We start from the raw sequence: 19,250 nt of genomic DNA on the forward strand, positions 1-19,250 counted from the left end.
TATCCTGTGAGAATCTATTATCCTTAGAGGATCAAGGATCCCCAAAATTGGTAATATCTATCTGATTACTTATTCTTTTCAATTTCCTATTATTAATTCCAGGATAATATATTCTTAACAATTTGTTTCTTCCAAGTTTTAAGTATCAATGCAAGATATTAATAAGATGTGTAATAACCAAGAGGTTGGCCGCCTCTCCTTTACATTCAAGGTACTTTACTATTTCCCTTGGCCTAGCCCACGATTAGATATGACCCCCGATGGTCATATCCCCAAAGGTTTAAAGGTTTTCACCTTTCTTATAAATTGAGTTTCTACACTCTCGCCTGGAGCGCACGCTATCCAACGTATAGTCCGGGGCAGCGGGACCAGTACACGCTTAGTGGCTGACAATTTCGTTGCTTTCGGCTATATGGAGGATCCTACGATTTATGGTAGACGTACCATACCACCGGTTTATAACGTTTTCACGTTATCTTACGTTTGAGCTAAATCCCGGTTTGGACAAGTCCCCAGTTAACATCCGTATTTGGGCTTATCCCCAGTTTTGGGCTTGTCCCCAGTTTCACGGGTTTGTCCCCAGTACACGGGCTTGTCCCCAGTTGCACGGGCTTGTCCCCAGTATTTTATTTGGGCTTGTCCCCAGCTTAATGGGTTTGATCCCAGTTAACGTTATAAGTTGTTTAAAACAGATTTTCTTAGTTCATCACGAAGATAAAGTTCAATGGATTCAATTTCCTGAGGTTATTTCTTCAAGGATCATTGAAGGTTCAATACTTACTGTAACTTAGGTCTACTTAGACCTTGTGTTATGACTTCTACTTTTAAATTTATATTGGTCTGACTAGGATCCTTATATATCCTTTTGTTTAAGGATTTAACATCTTTGATTTATTTCTTAAGGATGTTCTATCCTATAACTTTTAATTATTTTTCTAAGGATATTACATCCAAAAATTTCTATAATCGCTTTTTCTTAAGGATATCCTATCCTAAAAATTTTACTCAGAATTATTTCTTCAAATTCTCAATAAGACTAAGACTATATTAAATAAGCTATTAAAAAACAGATAACAAACAAGTAGTCAAAAGTTTTAGATTATTATTAATATAAGTCACTTGGACTTATCCAAAATTCTTAACCCTGATTTCACCATACTAAAGATGGACCATCCACCCGGGTTAAGTAAAGGTTACTAATTGTTCTTAAGATGCAGGAAAATAAAAGTCAGAGGCACTAAAGGTTTCATCCCCACAAACAGAGGATCCATCCACCTTCAGTACCCCTGAGAATTGTCTTGAGGATCTGTGATCCTTAAACCCTACTTATTATTGTTTATTACAAATTATCCATAAAAAACATCAACACAAACAAAAAAATGGGCTCGGGCCTTGTCTTTTATATCCTTCATCGCCCACTTATGTTGCGTCTTCACCCTCTGCAGCACCTTCTCCTTCACCGGTTTCAGCCACCTCCTTGACACCGCTAGTCCCAGCCTCGTTTTCCTCAGCCATCTCCTCATCATCTTCGCCACCAAGAGCCTCCAGGGCAGTCTTCCACTTTTTCACGTCCCAGGTCGTCTTATCGAAAGCAGGATCACCGGCCTCCTTCGCCATCTTGATCCGTGCTTGGAACACCGACCTAGCGGCCCACATCTTAGCCTCGTTTGTAGCCTGCTTCACTGCCTCTTGGTACCGGGTTTCCGCTAAGGATAGCTGATCCTCCAACTGTTTTTGTCCTTGGAAAGTTGGATCATGGCTTTGTCCTTGGCAACCACGGCTTTCCCTAACCCTGACAACTTCTCACTCATCTGGCTGATGACCTTTTCATAATGCTCTTTGAAAGCATTCATAGCCTACAACCAACGAGAAGAAAAAATTAAGAGGATATTGGATCCTTAAAATCGATATAACAGGATACAGGATACTTACATTAAGGACCGTGTCATAGTGGGTTTCGGGATCAGAGGGACTCTTTCTCTTGGATGCAGCTGACTTGGCTCTGGTAGTTGCGGTCTTGAGCTCAGAACTGGTTGTTGCCTTCAAAGTTTCTTTCTTGATGTCCGGGGAGGTGACCATACAATCAATGTCTTCTAAGGAAAACTTACTAGCTGATTTCTGGGATTTCTTGGCGCCTACAAATGATAAGTTAACAAATAAGTATTCTAACTAATTTTATTTACCTTAAAATTACTGTAATAAACTTACTTGACATACTGGAACCCGAGGAGATATCACAGAAAGCTTCAACAAAGCGGGCTTGAAAGGTTCTAACCTCGGTATCCAGTGCAAGGAACCGTTTTGTTTTCTCTTCTTTACCAGGTAACTTACCCAAAGAAGCAAAGTTGTCCACTGCAAACAAAAAGAAGATTCATAGTTAAAATTAAGGCATCAGGGATCCTACTATTTTCTAAGGATCCGGGATCTTACCCTCTCTAACCCACTTTGAAGGAAGGTCACTTCCCCAGGTATGGAGTCACGTTTTACAAAGAAAAATTGGTTCCTCCAGAAGAGATCGTTTAAAGTCACTTTCAAGATCGGGTGGGGTTGTCGAGGCTTGGATTTCAAGATGAAGCGGGCAGGACCGTGGGTAGTAAGGGTGTATAGATGTAAAAGCTCTGGGAGACCAAAGTCGATCTTTTGTTCTTTAATGATTCTTTCTATAGTGCTAAGAAATCGCCACACCATAGGCATAGCCTGAATATAGGATATGCCCGTGGAATCGAAAAAGCTTTGGGTAAAGGCAGGGAATGGATAGCGATAACCGATCAAGAAAGGACAAGCCGGCATACAAACCCAGGTTTGAGAGTAAGTGTCGCTTCGGATTCCGGCATCGTATGGACGGAACTCCGTTCCCGACGGAAATAATGTTCGAGTTCGTCTATTTCGGGGTTTGTTAGCTTAAGATTTCGATAGAAGGGTTTGCTATCAGGTTTGTGGTCGCATCTCAGATAATCCAGATTTGTCAACGCCTATTCGGAATGGTGTGAAGGGGAAGAAGAAGACGAAACAGTAGACATTATTCCAAAGACAAAGAAAATAAGAGAAGGAAGAGATGGATACCTGATGCGTCGCTTGGATATATGATTATAAGAAAGATATAGAGCGGCATATATAGGCGGTTATGATTATCTCGGGGGCCAAGTTGTAAATATGTCTGGCGATCCGTCCCATCATCCAGTTTTCGCAGAAGTTTGAAATTCAAAATGACAGTTGTGTTCCACTATCACCCGCCATTTTGGGGGCAATTGTTAGGACTGATATTTTCTCTGCTGAGGATATATTATCCTTGAAGATATGTCTGGATCAGTTATCCTCCCGAAGAGCTCCAGAACCATGTCGAAGATCAAGGATACTCATAGGTTAATATTATTAACAATTGTTTCATGTGTGTAGGTTAATGTTCAACAGAAGTAACGGCTATGTGACTTGGTCCACCTAAAATCTCGCAACTTGGAGGCTACAAGCACGTGATCAGTGGACGTTGGAAGACTAGTGGGATAGTGGCGAATAGATAAGACTTATTGTTGTATTTATTTTCTATATATCGAGATAAGATCGATTAGATATGACACTTGTATTTACACACACTCAGATCAGAACTCACTATTCTCTCTATACACGTTAGCTACTACTGTAACATCGATCTAATCTCCACAACTTTTGTAACCACTTTTTGATATTAATAAACCGGTGATTGACGAGATGTCATCACCCGGGTTTTTTTCTTTTGATCTGAACAAGGTCAAAAGGTTTTTCCTCGCAACAAATCACTGTGTTCACTCCATTTTCGTTCATATAATTGTTATTGTTATCGTAGCACTAGACCTCACATAAACAGATTTTGATACATTATCCTTAGCTGATTTTTATCCAAAACAATAAGTACAAAAGGAAAACGAGTATGTTGATTAGCAACACATGTAAAAGAAAAGAATATGGCAATGGAACATAAGATGTTATTCAACTCACCACCATTAAAACCTTAAAGAGGATAATTCTAAGGTTCATAGACAAAATACAAGTATTACTTCCAGCTTTAAATTTTCTAAGGAGAAGTCTCATTGTAAAAATATGTCATTATATTAGGCATAAGTAACAAGGCTATCCATAATTCAAAAGAACATCTGGCTAAAACAGTAGTCGTATATTAATGATATTTAAGTCTGCTAATCCTAATATTCCAATTAACATGATAGGTTGAGTCTAGTTCTATAAGTTTTTTTACTAATATCAACAAATAACTAACATGAGTGTTGGTGACAAAATTTAAATGTTAAGGATATTATAACCATGAAAAACTGTCTTCTAATTATGTTTTATGATACCTTGAATATTCTGGAGATCAATCAGAATTTAGTATCAGTACTTAAGCTACATTATGACAGTTGTGAGGTTTGCATAACCAACATAAAGTCACTCTTACCCTAAAATCTCATATTATTTGTTATCAGTATCTGGATTGAAACATTTATAAAATAGAACTAGATGATACTACATGCTTTCACAACTTTTGTTATTATGCAATAAGAATTTAACAAAAGACAAATGAGACTTATAAAATTCATCCATTAAAACCAAATTTCATGAGAAATCATTACATGGTTGATGATGGTGATTTTTTCATCTAATCTCATTCTTAGTGATTTTAATCATGTGTTAAATGCCATAAAACATTACTTGGCTTAAGGAATAGGTATGGGTCCACCATAAGTTATATTTCATTGACATTCGTGGAACTTATTCAAACGGAATTTCAAACGTAATTCTTTTATCATTTAAAAGGCTATTTACTTGTATCTAATCTGTCTTCTATGGTCAACAGTCTTAAAGAGATCCATTCATATATACGTATTATGATTTCTTCTAAATATGTCCCTAAGTTTATTATAACATCTGGACGTTAATGAAATCAAATCAAGAGCTAATCCATAAAACCGAGACTTTTAAAATTACCCAATAATCAACTCAGGAGGCCATCTAGGTTTTAAAACCTACTAACATTGATGATTATGTAACCTCCCTAACTAAAGTTAAAATGGATGTTGGAAAGCTTACTGATCAAACCTCTTCTAATTAAACCATTAATATCAATCAATATTCCAAATGGAATAAAGCTATTATTAGCAAAATTGACTCCATAATTCATAATAACATTTGAGATTTTGTTGAAACACATAAGGGTGTTCATAACTAAACTAAATCCTAACACAAATGTTAAGACACTAAGAAGCATGATTGATTATTAAAAGTTATATTCAAGAGGGAATAAATCATCAAAGAATCTTCTTACCTATATTACAAAATATTTCTTTGAGGATCGTCATTTTTCAAGTAGCTTAAAATAGTTTAGAGTTACATTAGATGAACATTAAAACAACTTTCCATAACAACTGGCTTACATATTTGTATGTTCATAAAACAACCTAAAAGTTATAAACTGAAGGTCAAAGAACATTTAGTCTATAATCCGTATATGGGTTATGCAACATCATAATGTGATGAAATCTTAATACAATTATGTTCATCAAGAACCAAGTGGATTAATGTACCTACCTTAAAATGAGTGGGAGCGGCTAAATCAAACGTGTCCTTATATAGATTACATTCTTTTGACAAGTATATGTTACATAAATCAAAGCATTGTTCATACATACTTTGATATGATAGATCTTAATATCCCTTACATGATAGATATCATAACAATTTGAGATAATTTAAAAAAAAAAACAAAAGAAAAGTGTGAACTCAAACCGGTTGATTACTCTAAACTTTGTTATATTCAAAGATAACATAATGTAATTCTCGGGATATATTCTTATGCCAGCAGATAAATCTATCCCGTGGAGGAGTCATAATAAACTGATAACAACAATCAAAGTTATAATGACATAATATGTTGATCAATCACAACGCAATTAGCGATAAATGTTGTTGAAATTTATCAGTGGACTCATAAGTTTATTAACTCCATATAAATTATATATTGAAAAATTACTGTGATAAAGTCAGCTACCATGTTTTCTCAAACAGTAACAGTTCGAGAGGTGCTGCATTAAATTTCGATATGAAACTAATTATTCGTTTATGAACAAATTAAGGAATCTAAATTTTCGTATCGAATACATTCATGATATGCTTAAGGATCCGATAACTAAAAGTCTCATCCATAAATATTATGAAAGCACTTATAATAATGACGGGTTATTAATGACTATGCGCAACTGCATATCATACTATGAATGATTAACTATTAAACTTCCTTATATGTTTTGATTTTTTACGTCTCTTAATATGTTATGCATGCATAATGACATATAGACGAATTAATATACAAATCAAATGTTCTGAAGGGCTTACTTGAAAATTTTGATCATAACTACTTAGGTTTTACTTAGGTTTTAAATAAGGATTGTGGTATGATTAATGGGGGTCTTGAGCTGATGTTCAATTCAATGACTGTATTTCTCTGCTCCAGTTTAAGATTAAAGCTAAAATGAGTGTTAACTCCTGATCAGGCTTATCTAATACTCATAATAAATGATTACTCGGCCAAGTGGGAGAATGTAAGATTAAATATATAATTATATATATTTATATATGGCCATTATAATCATTTATATTATAATAGATCAAAATATTAACTATACCTTATCATATATTAGTTTGGTAATTGTTGATGAGCCATATTACATATAACTAACTAATAAAGGGTTTCCTCTTGGATGTATATAAAGAGAGATAAATATTAACATTATAACCTAATCACACACACATAACAATATTGTGTGCCTCCTCTCTCCTAAACCGGGCTCCTTTCAAGAACCCTAACACAATCCTTAACTATACATCCTAAAGGGGAACTCGACCAAGCTGACAACCATGTTGTCTACATCCTTCTCTGTTGCGATTACTACTCTCCATGTTGTAACAGATTCATAGATTTATTTTTTATTCATGTTATTTATTACTTACATGAAGAACTAATCAACATTCCTAGCTTCATTAAACACATATTACATATTCCAAGCGGACATGTGTATATGGAAATCTTGCTAAGCTTTCTATGTTCGGACCTTGGCGTAACTATTTCTTTTGCACCACTCCGAAACGTGATACAGGGGCAGCCATTCAAATTGTCGTGACATTTGTATTCTATTTCTTTCGCCCTTTTTTTTGCGAGTCTTGTGATTGAAATTTTAAGTCTTGTAACTATTGTTACTATTATTTTATAATAGTAGGATATGATTAGTAACAGTGCGTAACTATTACTACGTAGGATCATATAATAGTTGCTTAGTCCACTAATCATTGTATAATATCCATGGCTTATAATAGTTGCTTAGTCCACTAATCATTGTATCCCCTACTGGTTCATTGTATTTTTTTTTTGAGTTAAGTGCTATTTTAGTACATGTGGTTTGTCTAATTACGCAACTTTGATACAATTTTGAATTTATTGCAAATGGCTACCTCACATTTCTAAACCTTGCCATTTTAGTACTGTTTTCTAACTCCGTCTAACTTTGTCCGTTAAGTCAGGGGTATTTTGGTACCTTCGCTATTTTATTTATTTTTTCTTTTTCTTTTAAAGATCTTCCCCTTTTAAATCTTTCAAAATCCTATGTCCCTTTTTTATCCAGAAGGAAGCTTAAACCAACATTGAATCTTATGTTATGAAGCCATCATCAACCACTACTAATCACCGTAGGTCATCACCATCGTCGGTGGCCACCAACTCCGACCTCCGCCATATCCGACCTACCCACGATCTCTCTCGCTATCTGCACCAGATCTAGTGACAACCACCGCATGCTCACTAAACACTCTAATCTAGTTCCGGAAACGAGATCAGGTGTCGGAATCGACAACGTACTGTTGTGGTCGTTTTATCACCAGAAAACCTACAACTGTGGTGGTGGTGGTGACAGACAAAGAGAAAGATGGTTGTAATCCTCCCCTCTCGCCGGAGACTATGGTGGAGGTGGCCGACGGTCCATTATGGTGACGACTGACAAGGGTGGAGGTGGCTGGTGGTTCATGGTGGTTGCAAGGTTGAAGATTACATGTTCTTTTCTATACTTTTCATGTTTAAAAGATAAAAGTTATCTATAAATTTAGAGAGAAAATATGGTATAAAAGATTTGAGTATAGGGGTAAACAAAAAAGCAGATGCAGATGATCAAAATGGTATTTAGGGATTTGAAGGAATTAAAGGGGGGGGGGACAGCTTAAAAGAAAATGAAAAAATAAATAAAATAGCGAAGTTACCAAATTACCCATGACTTAACGGACAAAGTTAGACGGAGTTAAAAAATGTACTAAAATGGCAAGGTTTAGAAATGTGAGGTAGCCATTTGCAATAAATTCAAAATTTGTATCAAAGTTGTGTAATTAGACAAACCACATGTACTAAAATGACACTTAACTCTTCTTTTTTTTAAATATAAGTGCAACCCGCCTATTCCCCTATGCATGACTTATGTTAGATAATATACTAAAAAACAAAGGAAGACTATACATATATTACATTAAAACAGATTTATATCCGTTCGAAACTTTGCTATAAAAATCCAAACTATAGATGTATGTGATAAGTTATCTTCACCTTAATGTTCCAACCCGATCATTACCTTTTTGCTACTAGAGGTCACTAAAAAAACGAAAAAACAAACATGTCATGTAGAAATGTTGTTAAAATTGTACAATCATTCTTGGCCTGAAGGCCTTTCTAACTTTCAAAGATGTCAATCCTACAATTCTATTCCTATAGACCTTTATAACTTAGGATGAGTCCATGTGATCTTGCTCGAAGGTCAGTTGACAATATATAAACAATATAAACATACATTTGATTGGACTTTAGAAATATTTAATTTGCATCATTACAACCACAAAAGTATGAGAAAATTCGATAGAATTTGGCTTGAGTTTTTCTTTTGCTATCTATCAATCAATCCTCATTTCAAACCACCTAACAACTTTAGCGTTTTACAATACAATCCACTATCAATATCTACATAGAAATCTTAGTTGATTGTTTTCATCTCTAACACTAAACGCTAGCTACCACATTCTTTTGCACTTTAATAACATGTGAAACACTACGGTTTTTTTCTTATAAAAATTTTCGCTACATTTGGTTAATTCGCATCCAGGTTTAAGAAATACACACTTTTTAAAAAAACTTCCAGGACCTGCATAGTTCATTTTCATAATCAAACTAATGGACGAAACCACACGCTTGGACGGGGACTTGGCTAAAAATTTGGTACGTATTGGTTCGTTTGTTACAATACCAGTACGGTACCCGCACTCGCTATAAGAATAACAACATTACATGATGACGATGATATATACTACTTTGTACATAGTTGTTTAACATCATTTATATTTTACAAGAAGCAAACAAAAAGTAAAACCCATGAATCATACCACAAAACTGTATAATGAATTCCAATGTGGTGTAGTAGTAGGAAGCCTGGATATTTCAATGGAGAGCCATGTTCAAACCCCATTGACAACATTTGAAGGGGGCTTGTGTGGCTCAATGAAGGAAGACTGGGATCTTTGTGAATTCCAGTTCGATCCTGAGGGCGCCCAGGATAATTTTACTATTAGTGGCCCTTCGGGCGCGTGAGTTTTCCCCGGAACTAGAGATAACTTAGAAACGCTAAAGGGTTCCGTACAATTAGGTCCGGTCAGCTGACGATGACCTTTTACCATTGGTTCATCCTATATAGAGCACCTAAGCAATCCTTTATTTATTAGTAGTTAAAAAACATAAAGACTTATTATACTTTTGGTGACAAATTCTTATTTTAGAAAATAAATGAGTGATATATCAGTAAAGTGCATAATCCATTTATTTTGTTAGTACTCACATTTATCCTGTTCTTTGGCTTCATTAAAGTAAAAAAGAATTTAAATAATAGTCAACAAATTAAAAAAAGAAATATATAGTAAGAATTGCATGAATGATCCGTGGATATGTTCAGATTTCACATTTGGTTTTCAAGTGTGGAAAAATACATCACTAATCCTAATTAACTTATGCATTAACATAACCATGCCGTCCCCAAGAATCGTTAAAAAACTTTAGACCGAAGGAAATGGAAAATTATTAGGCTTAAACAATGATATGCTTAAATGGACTTATTTGTTATGATTTGGGTTGTGCACAAATTATACAACCATCTCGCCCACATCTCGTATTCCCCATCCAAGCCCTCATCTCTCGCTAGCGATTTCATATGTGGTGGTGTTGGTTCACTCGTGTGAACACCACGGTCATTTGGTTTAGTGGTGGTGGCTTGACAAATTGATAGAAATGGTGACATTGTATATGTACATATTTATATGTATAAAGTTTTTTTTATATTAAAAGGAGGCTGGGCATACTTTTGGATCAAAAGATTTAATAATTAAATTTTATTTTTCTAGAAACAATGAACCACTTAGCACAAAAGGTGGCCTTCATCCATTTCAACACCGTCCGCGTTAATTTATTGCGTAAATACCGAAAGAATACTGCCTAATTGGGCTATTAAATAAGTTGTTTGACAGGAATATTCTTCTCACTCTCACATGCTTCTAGAGACTAGAGTCAAAGACAAACCTCAAGTTTGACCACACGTATTCAATATATATTTATAGATAATTCACCTCGACTTACTCATTACTTGGCTAAAAAATCCCAACATGAGTTCATACGATTTTTCAGCTGGTAGATGCTCCAAAATTGTAAACATCTTACAATCAAGCATAAATATGACCGTTAAGGACACCGACGTACTGTCCTATGCCTATGATAAGATGTGGGATTCGGAATCAGTGACAGGTTTAGTGAGCCTATGGTATGGATTGGGATGTACATTGCAATAGCCTCCTTTTTCTGTATCCTTGCCATGGCTGCCGATTTGTTGCACGGTTTCTGGAATAAAAAGTTCTGGTTTCCATGTAAGTATTTCTCTATCAATGCCGCATCTATAACAGTTATAACTATCGCAATGAAACTGCCTGTTGATCTTGATAGTGGGGAGCCAACTTTCTTGGACCAAGGAAGTAAGCTAGGAAGTTTGGCTTTCATGTGAACGATGACGGCTAACTTAATGCCTTCTTTGGTGTCTATGGACAACAAGACGCTGCTAGAAAATGTAATAAGTATGTTTATTCTCCTTCTCACCATCGTTGTGAATGTTATCTTTCAGATAAGTTCAACGAGGAGACTAACTATATCATGATGGGATACATCTATATTTCTATGATCCTCGTGTTATTGATAATGATGATCTCTTCATCTCTAAAAATTCCAATTTTTAAGAAAATGTTAGAATACAAATATCAAGCCGCAAACAAAGTATATACAAATGAGCAATGTCTACACCATAATCAAATGTCTATAGTTGAGAAACTAAAACAACATGTAAGAAGGTATTGGGTCATGGCAGAAACCGGTAGTCCCCAGTTTGGGATGGCTAGTAATCCATTATCCACTACTTCTGGTGTAGCTTGTGTGGTGGTCTCGGTCACAAACTTTCTTTTGGTGTACAAATACGTGTTTGAAACGTACAGTATTAAGCTACTGGGTTCAGATAGTCTAGATGGATCACCATACAAGCTATCAGCACTTGCCATTTGGTTAATACAGTCCACTGGAGTGGTGGTGGGAACCATTGCTCCTATATGTAGATGTTTTTCAGTTTTCAACTTCAAGTTGGGCACTAAATGGAACAGAAACTATTTCATGTTTTTTTAAAATCTATAAGTACTGGACCCAAAAATTGCATGAGTGGAAACAAAGCCCTGTACTTTTTCTATCAAGTTACCAACGATTAAGAAGTTTTGTCTATAATTCAAAATGTATCATTCTAAGCCTTTGCATTGGATTTCAAAACTTGATTGTCATGTTGTGCAAATTGATATGTCTAGTAGTGACAATAGTCCCCATATTCGTAGTCAATTGTTTTACTCAACTCGTTACCTCAAGAACTACTTATATAGATGAAGACCTCCGCAGTTACGCCTTACAAATTGAAAATGAGATGGAACTTACTGAAAGAACACTTAAGGGCATTTCAAAGTCTATGAATGCTTTCATATCGAAAGCTGAGAAAGAACAAAACAACAATCTTTTAGAGCTTATAGAGACATCTACTGGATTCAAAGGAGTAGAGATCTTTGACAGCGATCATGTTCAATCGTTGCTTCCTGTTGAACCTGTTAATAGCTGGAGCTTACCGATAGTGACCTTGGCATGCCTTGCTATTGCTTTCCCAGATGTTTATAAGGACGAAGTTGAGAGCTTGTTAAGAAGTGTTGGTGAAGGTCTTTCATTCACCCATCTTGTGGAAGAAAGCATGAGTAGTGTAAATGAATATGAAATTAATATTCAAAAGACCACTATGGTTTTATGGCATGAGGTTGAAAACAACCGCAGGTGGTTAAATAATCCTCTAGCTAAAAGTGTTTCTAAAGGGCAAACAGCAGTAGAGGTTGTTAAATGGTTTTCTGATAAAGCTAAAGAAATTATCACAAGTGAAATGAACAAAAGCACCAAGGATGATATGGTTGATAACCCTCCTAAGACGTTGATTGCTGCTAATTCAATGTACCACATCACACAAACAATATTGCTTGGATACCAAAGCAACATAGAACCAATTACCAACAAGCCGGTGCATTCCCTTTTGAATGGGATGATTGCAGACATTTTATGTGCTTGCTTCACCAACTTACCACGGGTTATAAGAATGAGATGCCATGAAAGTGTGATAGAGAAAAGAGAGGCAAGTGTGAAGTCTGCAGCAAAGCTTCTTGGTAAGACTATAAAGATAATAGAAAGACTAGAGACACGTGATGTACCGAGCATGGATGATGAGAAGATGGCGAATATTGATGAGTGGCGTTTTTATTTGAAGCAATCTATTCCTTAAGGTAATCTCTCGATCTAGTTGTATAGAACTAATATGAAATTTGCAGATTTTACATTTTTTGCAATAGATGTATCCATTTACATTTTGTAATAGGTGTGTCCATTGTTGATGCATCCTTTTAATTGGTCTATTTCTAGCTAACAATGCGTCTCAGTTGAGTAAAAAGAGAAAGATTTCTCTTCTCATTCCTGTTTGAAATTTGATGTTATGTTTATTTTGCATAGATCTTAGTTTGGTATGTTTTACTAATTTAACCCAAATTTTACTCGCTGGACGCTAACTAGTCGGGATTAACACTATAATGTATTATCCTATTTGACGTTGGTGAACAGATTTTGATGAGCACCTATATTCCATTTCTCTAATTTAGGTGGTAGGAATATGATGGTGTTTGATATTTTACTTGATGATGGTGATTTTATGATAAGATAATAGTGATTTTATAAACACATATGATGATGTGCTATTCCTTGATTTGTTTCTATGTGTGAGATAATTTCTTTGAGAGATGGTAAATTTGTAGCAAAATCCTATTTATTTATAACGTAAATATAAAAATGTGCATATTACTTATTATAAACTATATGCTTTATTGGCGTTTGATCCGTTTAATGATTACCCAAATGATCCAATGACAAGTAAACATGTCAAAATTACCTCCTCTTAGCACATTTTCTTTTACTCACAATCTGCTTAACCCGTTATCCACCCTACTTTTCATCTTATTACTTACAAACTTTAGACCACAAACACTTTATTTAGGCTTACCACATGAACGATATGTGTAAATAACTCAAATATCAAATATATATACATATATATATAGGATGAGTATCATCTAGGAACTCATATTTTTATGAGACCATCTTAGCCATTAGATCGCATAATCAATGGTTTATAGACATTATGGCACATTAGTAATAATCTGTAACTTCTAGGGTTAATCTTATTTGAACATAAGGGTAATTTAGGAACACCATAAAATAAAAACTCAAAACAACCTCAGCTAATTCCCTTCTTAATCGTACCAATCAATTTGTTTCTTAAATATCAATATCAAAATTTCTCTCCATATCTCTCACCATAATTCTCTGACGTTGAGAATATCTTTTTTGGTTGTTGATTTTTTTTCCGGCGAGCATACAAGAACTAATGTAAAGTTCGTACTGTCGATACTCAAATCTTGCATTTTCCCCTTGAAAATTATGTTAGTTTTTGTATTACATTTATAACAAGTTATATGAATTTATGGTTATACTATTTCGATTATCTTTTAGACAGTTTTAAGGTTTTTTTTATAATAATACGAACTAAGATACACATACGTAAACAGTTAATTTACGCATATGCACATAGTTAACTTTTGCATATGTTAAACAGGGTTTCTGAACTAATTGCTCATTGTTTGAGTTTAATTTAAGGTTTTTTTTTTATTTTGATGTGTATTTGTATTCATGATATTTTTGGTGATTGTTGTTTTAGGCTTTTGATCCATTTGAGTCACTCATGTCACTTTCCAATTTACAATATTTTTGTGTTTGTTGTTTCAGCATAAATCATATGGATTCGTAACTCGAAAGGCATGTTAGTGTATTTATGCATGGACGTCACATTTCCAATTTATGCTATTTTTTTTAATCTTCTGCAATTAAATACATGTGTTGTAGGGAAAATTTGTATTTGTTTCATGCTAGGAAACGAAAAAAAATAAATTATCACCTCCTTAGGTGATTAATGAACCAACAGTTTAAGTATGATCGAAAAATTGAAGATTTCATATGTAAATCATTAAAATATGTGTAAATAAACCGTCATTGAAGATTTGCACATATGTAAGTGTAAATAGGACATATATGTAAATGTAAATAGTACACTTACATTTAAGTAAATACACAAAAATCGGGTTTTTAATTACAAACAAATGATTAAAATATAATCATATATTATGTAGAAGATTTACATATGAAGACGATCATTTTTTTTAAAATATATGATTAATATGAAGATTTACATGTATGTAAATAAGAAAAAAGACACATGAGTAATATGAAGATTTAATTTGTGTAAACACACGTATGTAAATCTGTAAATAATAGAATGAGAAATAAATGACTAATATGAATATGGAAATCCGTAAGTATTATAAAGACTAGAAGGAAAATATGATACAAAATAATAGTTAAATTAACAATAGAGAGAAATTATTGGTACTTACAATTATACCCTTCCATTTTATTATTAAAATTTAAAGCCTAAATAAAAATGAGTGGTTAATATTGGTTCTTAAAGTTCTTAGTAAAATTAGAGTTTTCAAAGGAAACCAACCCTATATATATATATGATAAGTACGCGAGACGATCAAAAGCAAAAATACTAAAACGCACAACCAAAAACTAAAACGCTCAAAAACGATTTTCGTGAAAAATAAATATAAAATTGATTGATTAACGATCCAAACTGTTTTTTTCGATGAACCAATGATTAACTGGATATGTATTGACGATTCTAAGATGTTGGGATGTGATTTCATTGATCTATTTCGTGAAAAAAGAGGGACTCGCGTACCTATTGTACAGTAAGGTATTACTATATATGATCTTTTCCCTACATAAGTACATATATAAATCAATGTATATGTTTATAAGATTTCCTCTTTTGTCGTTAAAAAAAATATCCAAGTTTTTTATTATCCAGGGATTAAACTGTAAATTTACAAACTTGGAAGTTAAAATCCGTTTAGTTTTACCCCGGGTCAAGTATAACCCGCCCCTTTCCGGTAGTCCACGAACTAAACTAAACCCTACCGGAATTAAACTCTTCCGTTCCGTTCCGACGGCAACGAATCAATCACCTCCGCCGGAAAATCTGAGCCGAGTGAGTAAGTTTAAGTTAATTGATGCTAATTAATTAATTATTTTGCCTCTGTCAATCATCATTCAATTGCATCATCATCGATAGATACAACACTATGAACTCTATTGTTATTATTATATAGCCTGTTTTATAAGTAATAAATTAGCATGAATAAAGACGGACGGTTTTTCATATGGTAAATGCTTGAGAATTGTGTCAGTTGCATTATTCCTGTGAAAATTAGTGAACCTATGGATATATTGGGATCTACATTGCCATGGCTTCACTTTTATGCATCCTTCCCATGCCTGCCCAGGAATAACAACTTCTGTTTTCCTTGTTAATATTTCTCACTCAATGCTGCGGTTCTCACGGCCCATTGCCATGAATCTGCCCGAGCCGTGCTACCTTAAGGTCATTTCTTTCACTCAATTGGTTACTCGATAGAGCTTTGCGGTCGTCATGAATCAGGCTACTCCAACTACAACTACATATCAGATGACCAATTTCCCAAGTCAGACATTAGCTGCAATGCTTGATTTCAAGTAGGTAACAGTTTAACTTGAAATTTTAATTATATATCTTGTATGCATATTAGAATTCTCAGTTTGTATATATATATATACTAGTTTATATACCCGTGTAATACACGGGTTAAAAAAATTATTTTTAAAACATATTAATAAACATATGTATGAAATTTTAAAAATCAAATAAATATGTAAACTATAACATTTTTTAGGAAATGGTATTTATGTTAAAAGCTAGTTATTGATTTTATATTTTTACAATGTGTAAAAAAGTTGTACCATTTTATTTGTTATATAACAGACTAACAATTTAGTCTCTAAGCTAGTGTAAAACACGGGGTGAAGTGTTTCATGATATCATTTACCAATCATATTCCATGGCGGGTTCTATTTATACAACCTCAAAAGAAAATGAAAATGAGCACACTGATGAAAATGTGAAAAATTTGTGTTCTATGAATATGAGATATGGCTGTTTTAAGCCTAAATGCTTTCCAAAAGTGATTCAAAAACATCCACAAGCAAATCCAATACCTGCCACAACAAAACCGACACTCAAAAGCCTTGCACTTGGGAAATTATTATCTTGAATATGCATTTTATAAAGCTGACCATTATTATAGCTCAAGATGTTTGCCTACTGATAGGTATACAAAACACGTTTTGAACAGCCGAATGTCTAAAATACCCTTCAAAAAGCAACATACTTCAACAATCTATAAAACATTTAACCGTCGACTAAAATTGCCCTTTTCTTTAAAATGATCAAAAAACTAATTTTAATTAAAAACTTAAGTACACTTTCTTAGTTTTTTTTTCACTTCAAGTTCTCAAGAACCTCGAAACTGATATCCACAAAACGGAATGAATTAAATGTAAATAAAACATGTATAGAAAAGGCTACCTTCTCAAACACCTGTTGTCCACCATAGTAAGGATCTGGGACTTCAGTTTCATCATGTCTTTTGCAGTAAGAACACATTAATATAACCTACATATACACATTCACAGTCAAATTATATAAAATAAAAGAATTATAAAATGCTGCATCAAATGAATATTCTATAAATTAAGAAATTCTTGGCTGCATTGGCTGATAAGGTCTCCTTAAACCTCCACCTATCGAACGCTACGAGTATATCCTCTACAATATCGATATCAAAAGTCAACACAAAGTATACAAAACCAGTCAACCAGTAGATGTATGAACTTAAATTACCAGTTTCAAGTATATGTCATTCTGGAAGCTAAAAGAATTTAACTTATACTCAAAACTTTTAATTACTATTATTATTTGAGTTTATATTAACTTAATAATTTTTTTATGTTTGATATGGGTTGTCTATTAGGTTTTATATAAAATCTAAAATAGATGGTTGGGTTCCTTAAGTTTTTCAAATACGCGTGACAAGAGACGGTAACAAAATCTAAAACACTTTTAACTACTGTTTTCGTAACGAACAATTGAATATTTTTCAAAAACTTATCATCAAGTTCTAAATAATCTTTTATAGTTAAAAATACAACACCTTAAAATTACAAGTTCCTGACTTCGAACCAAAGCTTCAACATTATACATCAAGATCAAACCATTTTTTTAGCTGGTCAAATATCAAGTTCAACAATTGTCTATGCAGTTTCAAACTTTGCCCTTTGTGAGATTGACTATCTACCCTAGCCAGCCTTTAAGTTATACATTTTAATTAAACAGAACTGAATACCATGGTAAATCTACACACTTGCACTCCCACATCTAATGAAATCTTAGTTGTGCTGAACTATATTTGTGAATAATAATAATAATAATAATAATAATAATAATAATAATAATAATGAACAGAGATGAAGACTCATACAAATGAGGGTTGTTTCACTTACCTCACTATAATAGTCTGTAATTGGGTTTTGATCCAGAACTCCGATTTGTGTTCCCCTTCTGATCCAGACCTGACAAATCAATGTTCTTCTCGTAACAAATCAATCTTGTCGAGTAGCACTGTAGCAGTGCCATATCCTCTTGCTGGTGCTCGATTGAAAAGGAAGCAAGAGAAGCACTAACTCGTCACGTGTAAATGAAAGAATTTCACAGGCCATGGTGTTGGTCATTATATGGAGTATGGAGGTATTTGGGATTCTGGTTATATGGAAGATGAATATATCTGATTTCAAAAAAATTTGAATGGTTAAGCTTTTAGAGGAAGACTTGTGATAAAGTGAAAGAGCATAGAAAAACCTGCCACTTTATGAATAAAACTTTCATAGGACGCTTGCTTTGTAAAGCAGTAGACCTCTCCTTTGGCTGCCACATAAGCAAAATACCCTTCTTGGCTGACATGTGTACAAATACTCTATATGACTGACAAGTGGCTTTAAGTTCTTCTTATTATATAGTGAGATATATATATATATATATATATGGATGCTAATAATTGGAAACCTTCTCTCTCTGGATCAAGAATGACTATGCACTTAAAACTCTTCCTTTCTTTCCACTTTTGCTAACTTAGTTTTACATCCATAAAACACTTACACTGCTTACTAGGATTACCTAATTCAGACATCTTACACATAATCTGTTATTGACTTGTCAATTTTGGATGTGATCTCAAACGATCAGAATGCCTTTATACTCAGTTAACCTTTTTATTTAAATATGTCATTTAAACTTACAAACCATGCTAAGAATAGTGTTTTTCTGTTTTTCTTTTTCTTCAAGTAAATTCCAACAAAATGTAAGCTGCCACATTGCTCTAAAACTTCACTAACTTTCTAAAGATGACCCCTGAACTTATAGAATACTATTTACTTTGACTAACACTTGACTAACCTCCAACAAAGATCTATTGGTGATTAAGCAAATTTTTATTATTGGTTTGTAACTGATGCATACGGAAATTTTCGCACATCCACATTCTTATCTCTAAGTTATGAG

General features: G+C 33.9%; 1 protein-coding gene across 1 annotated transcript; it reads left to right on the forward strand.

Annotated features, from left to right (window-relative positions):
• The first annotated feature begins 12,044 nt into the window (after nt 1–12,044).
• On the forward strand, nt 12,045–12,935 carry LOC143623606 (uncharacterized). The gene has a single exon (XM_077094466.1). It carries the CDS (start codon nt 12,045–12,047, stop codon nt 12,933–12,935), a length of 891 nt encoding a protein of 296 aa, XP_076950581.1.
• The last annotated feature ends 6,315 nt before the right edge of the window (nt 12,936–19,250 follow it).

This window comes from Bidens hawaiensis, unplaced genomic scaffold (genome assembly GCF_021521415.1).
Source record: "Bidens hawaiensis isolate Kalapana, Puna unplaced genomic scaffold, B.hawaiensis_p1.1 tig00003506_1, whole genome shotgun sequence".
NCBI classification, from domain to species: Eukaryota; Viridiplantae; Streptophyta; class Magnoliopsida; order Asterales; family Asteraceae; genus Bidens; species Bidens hawaiensis.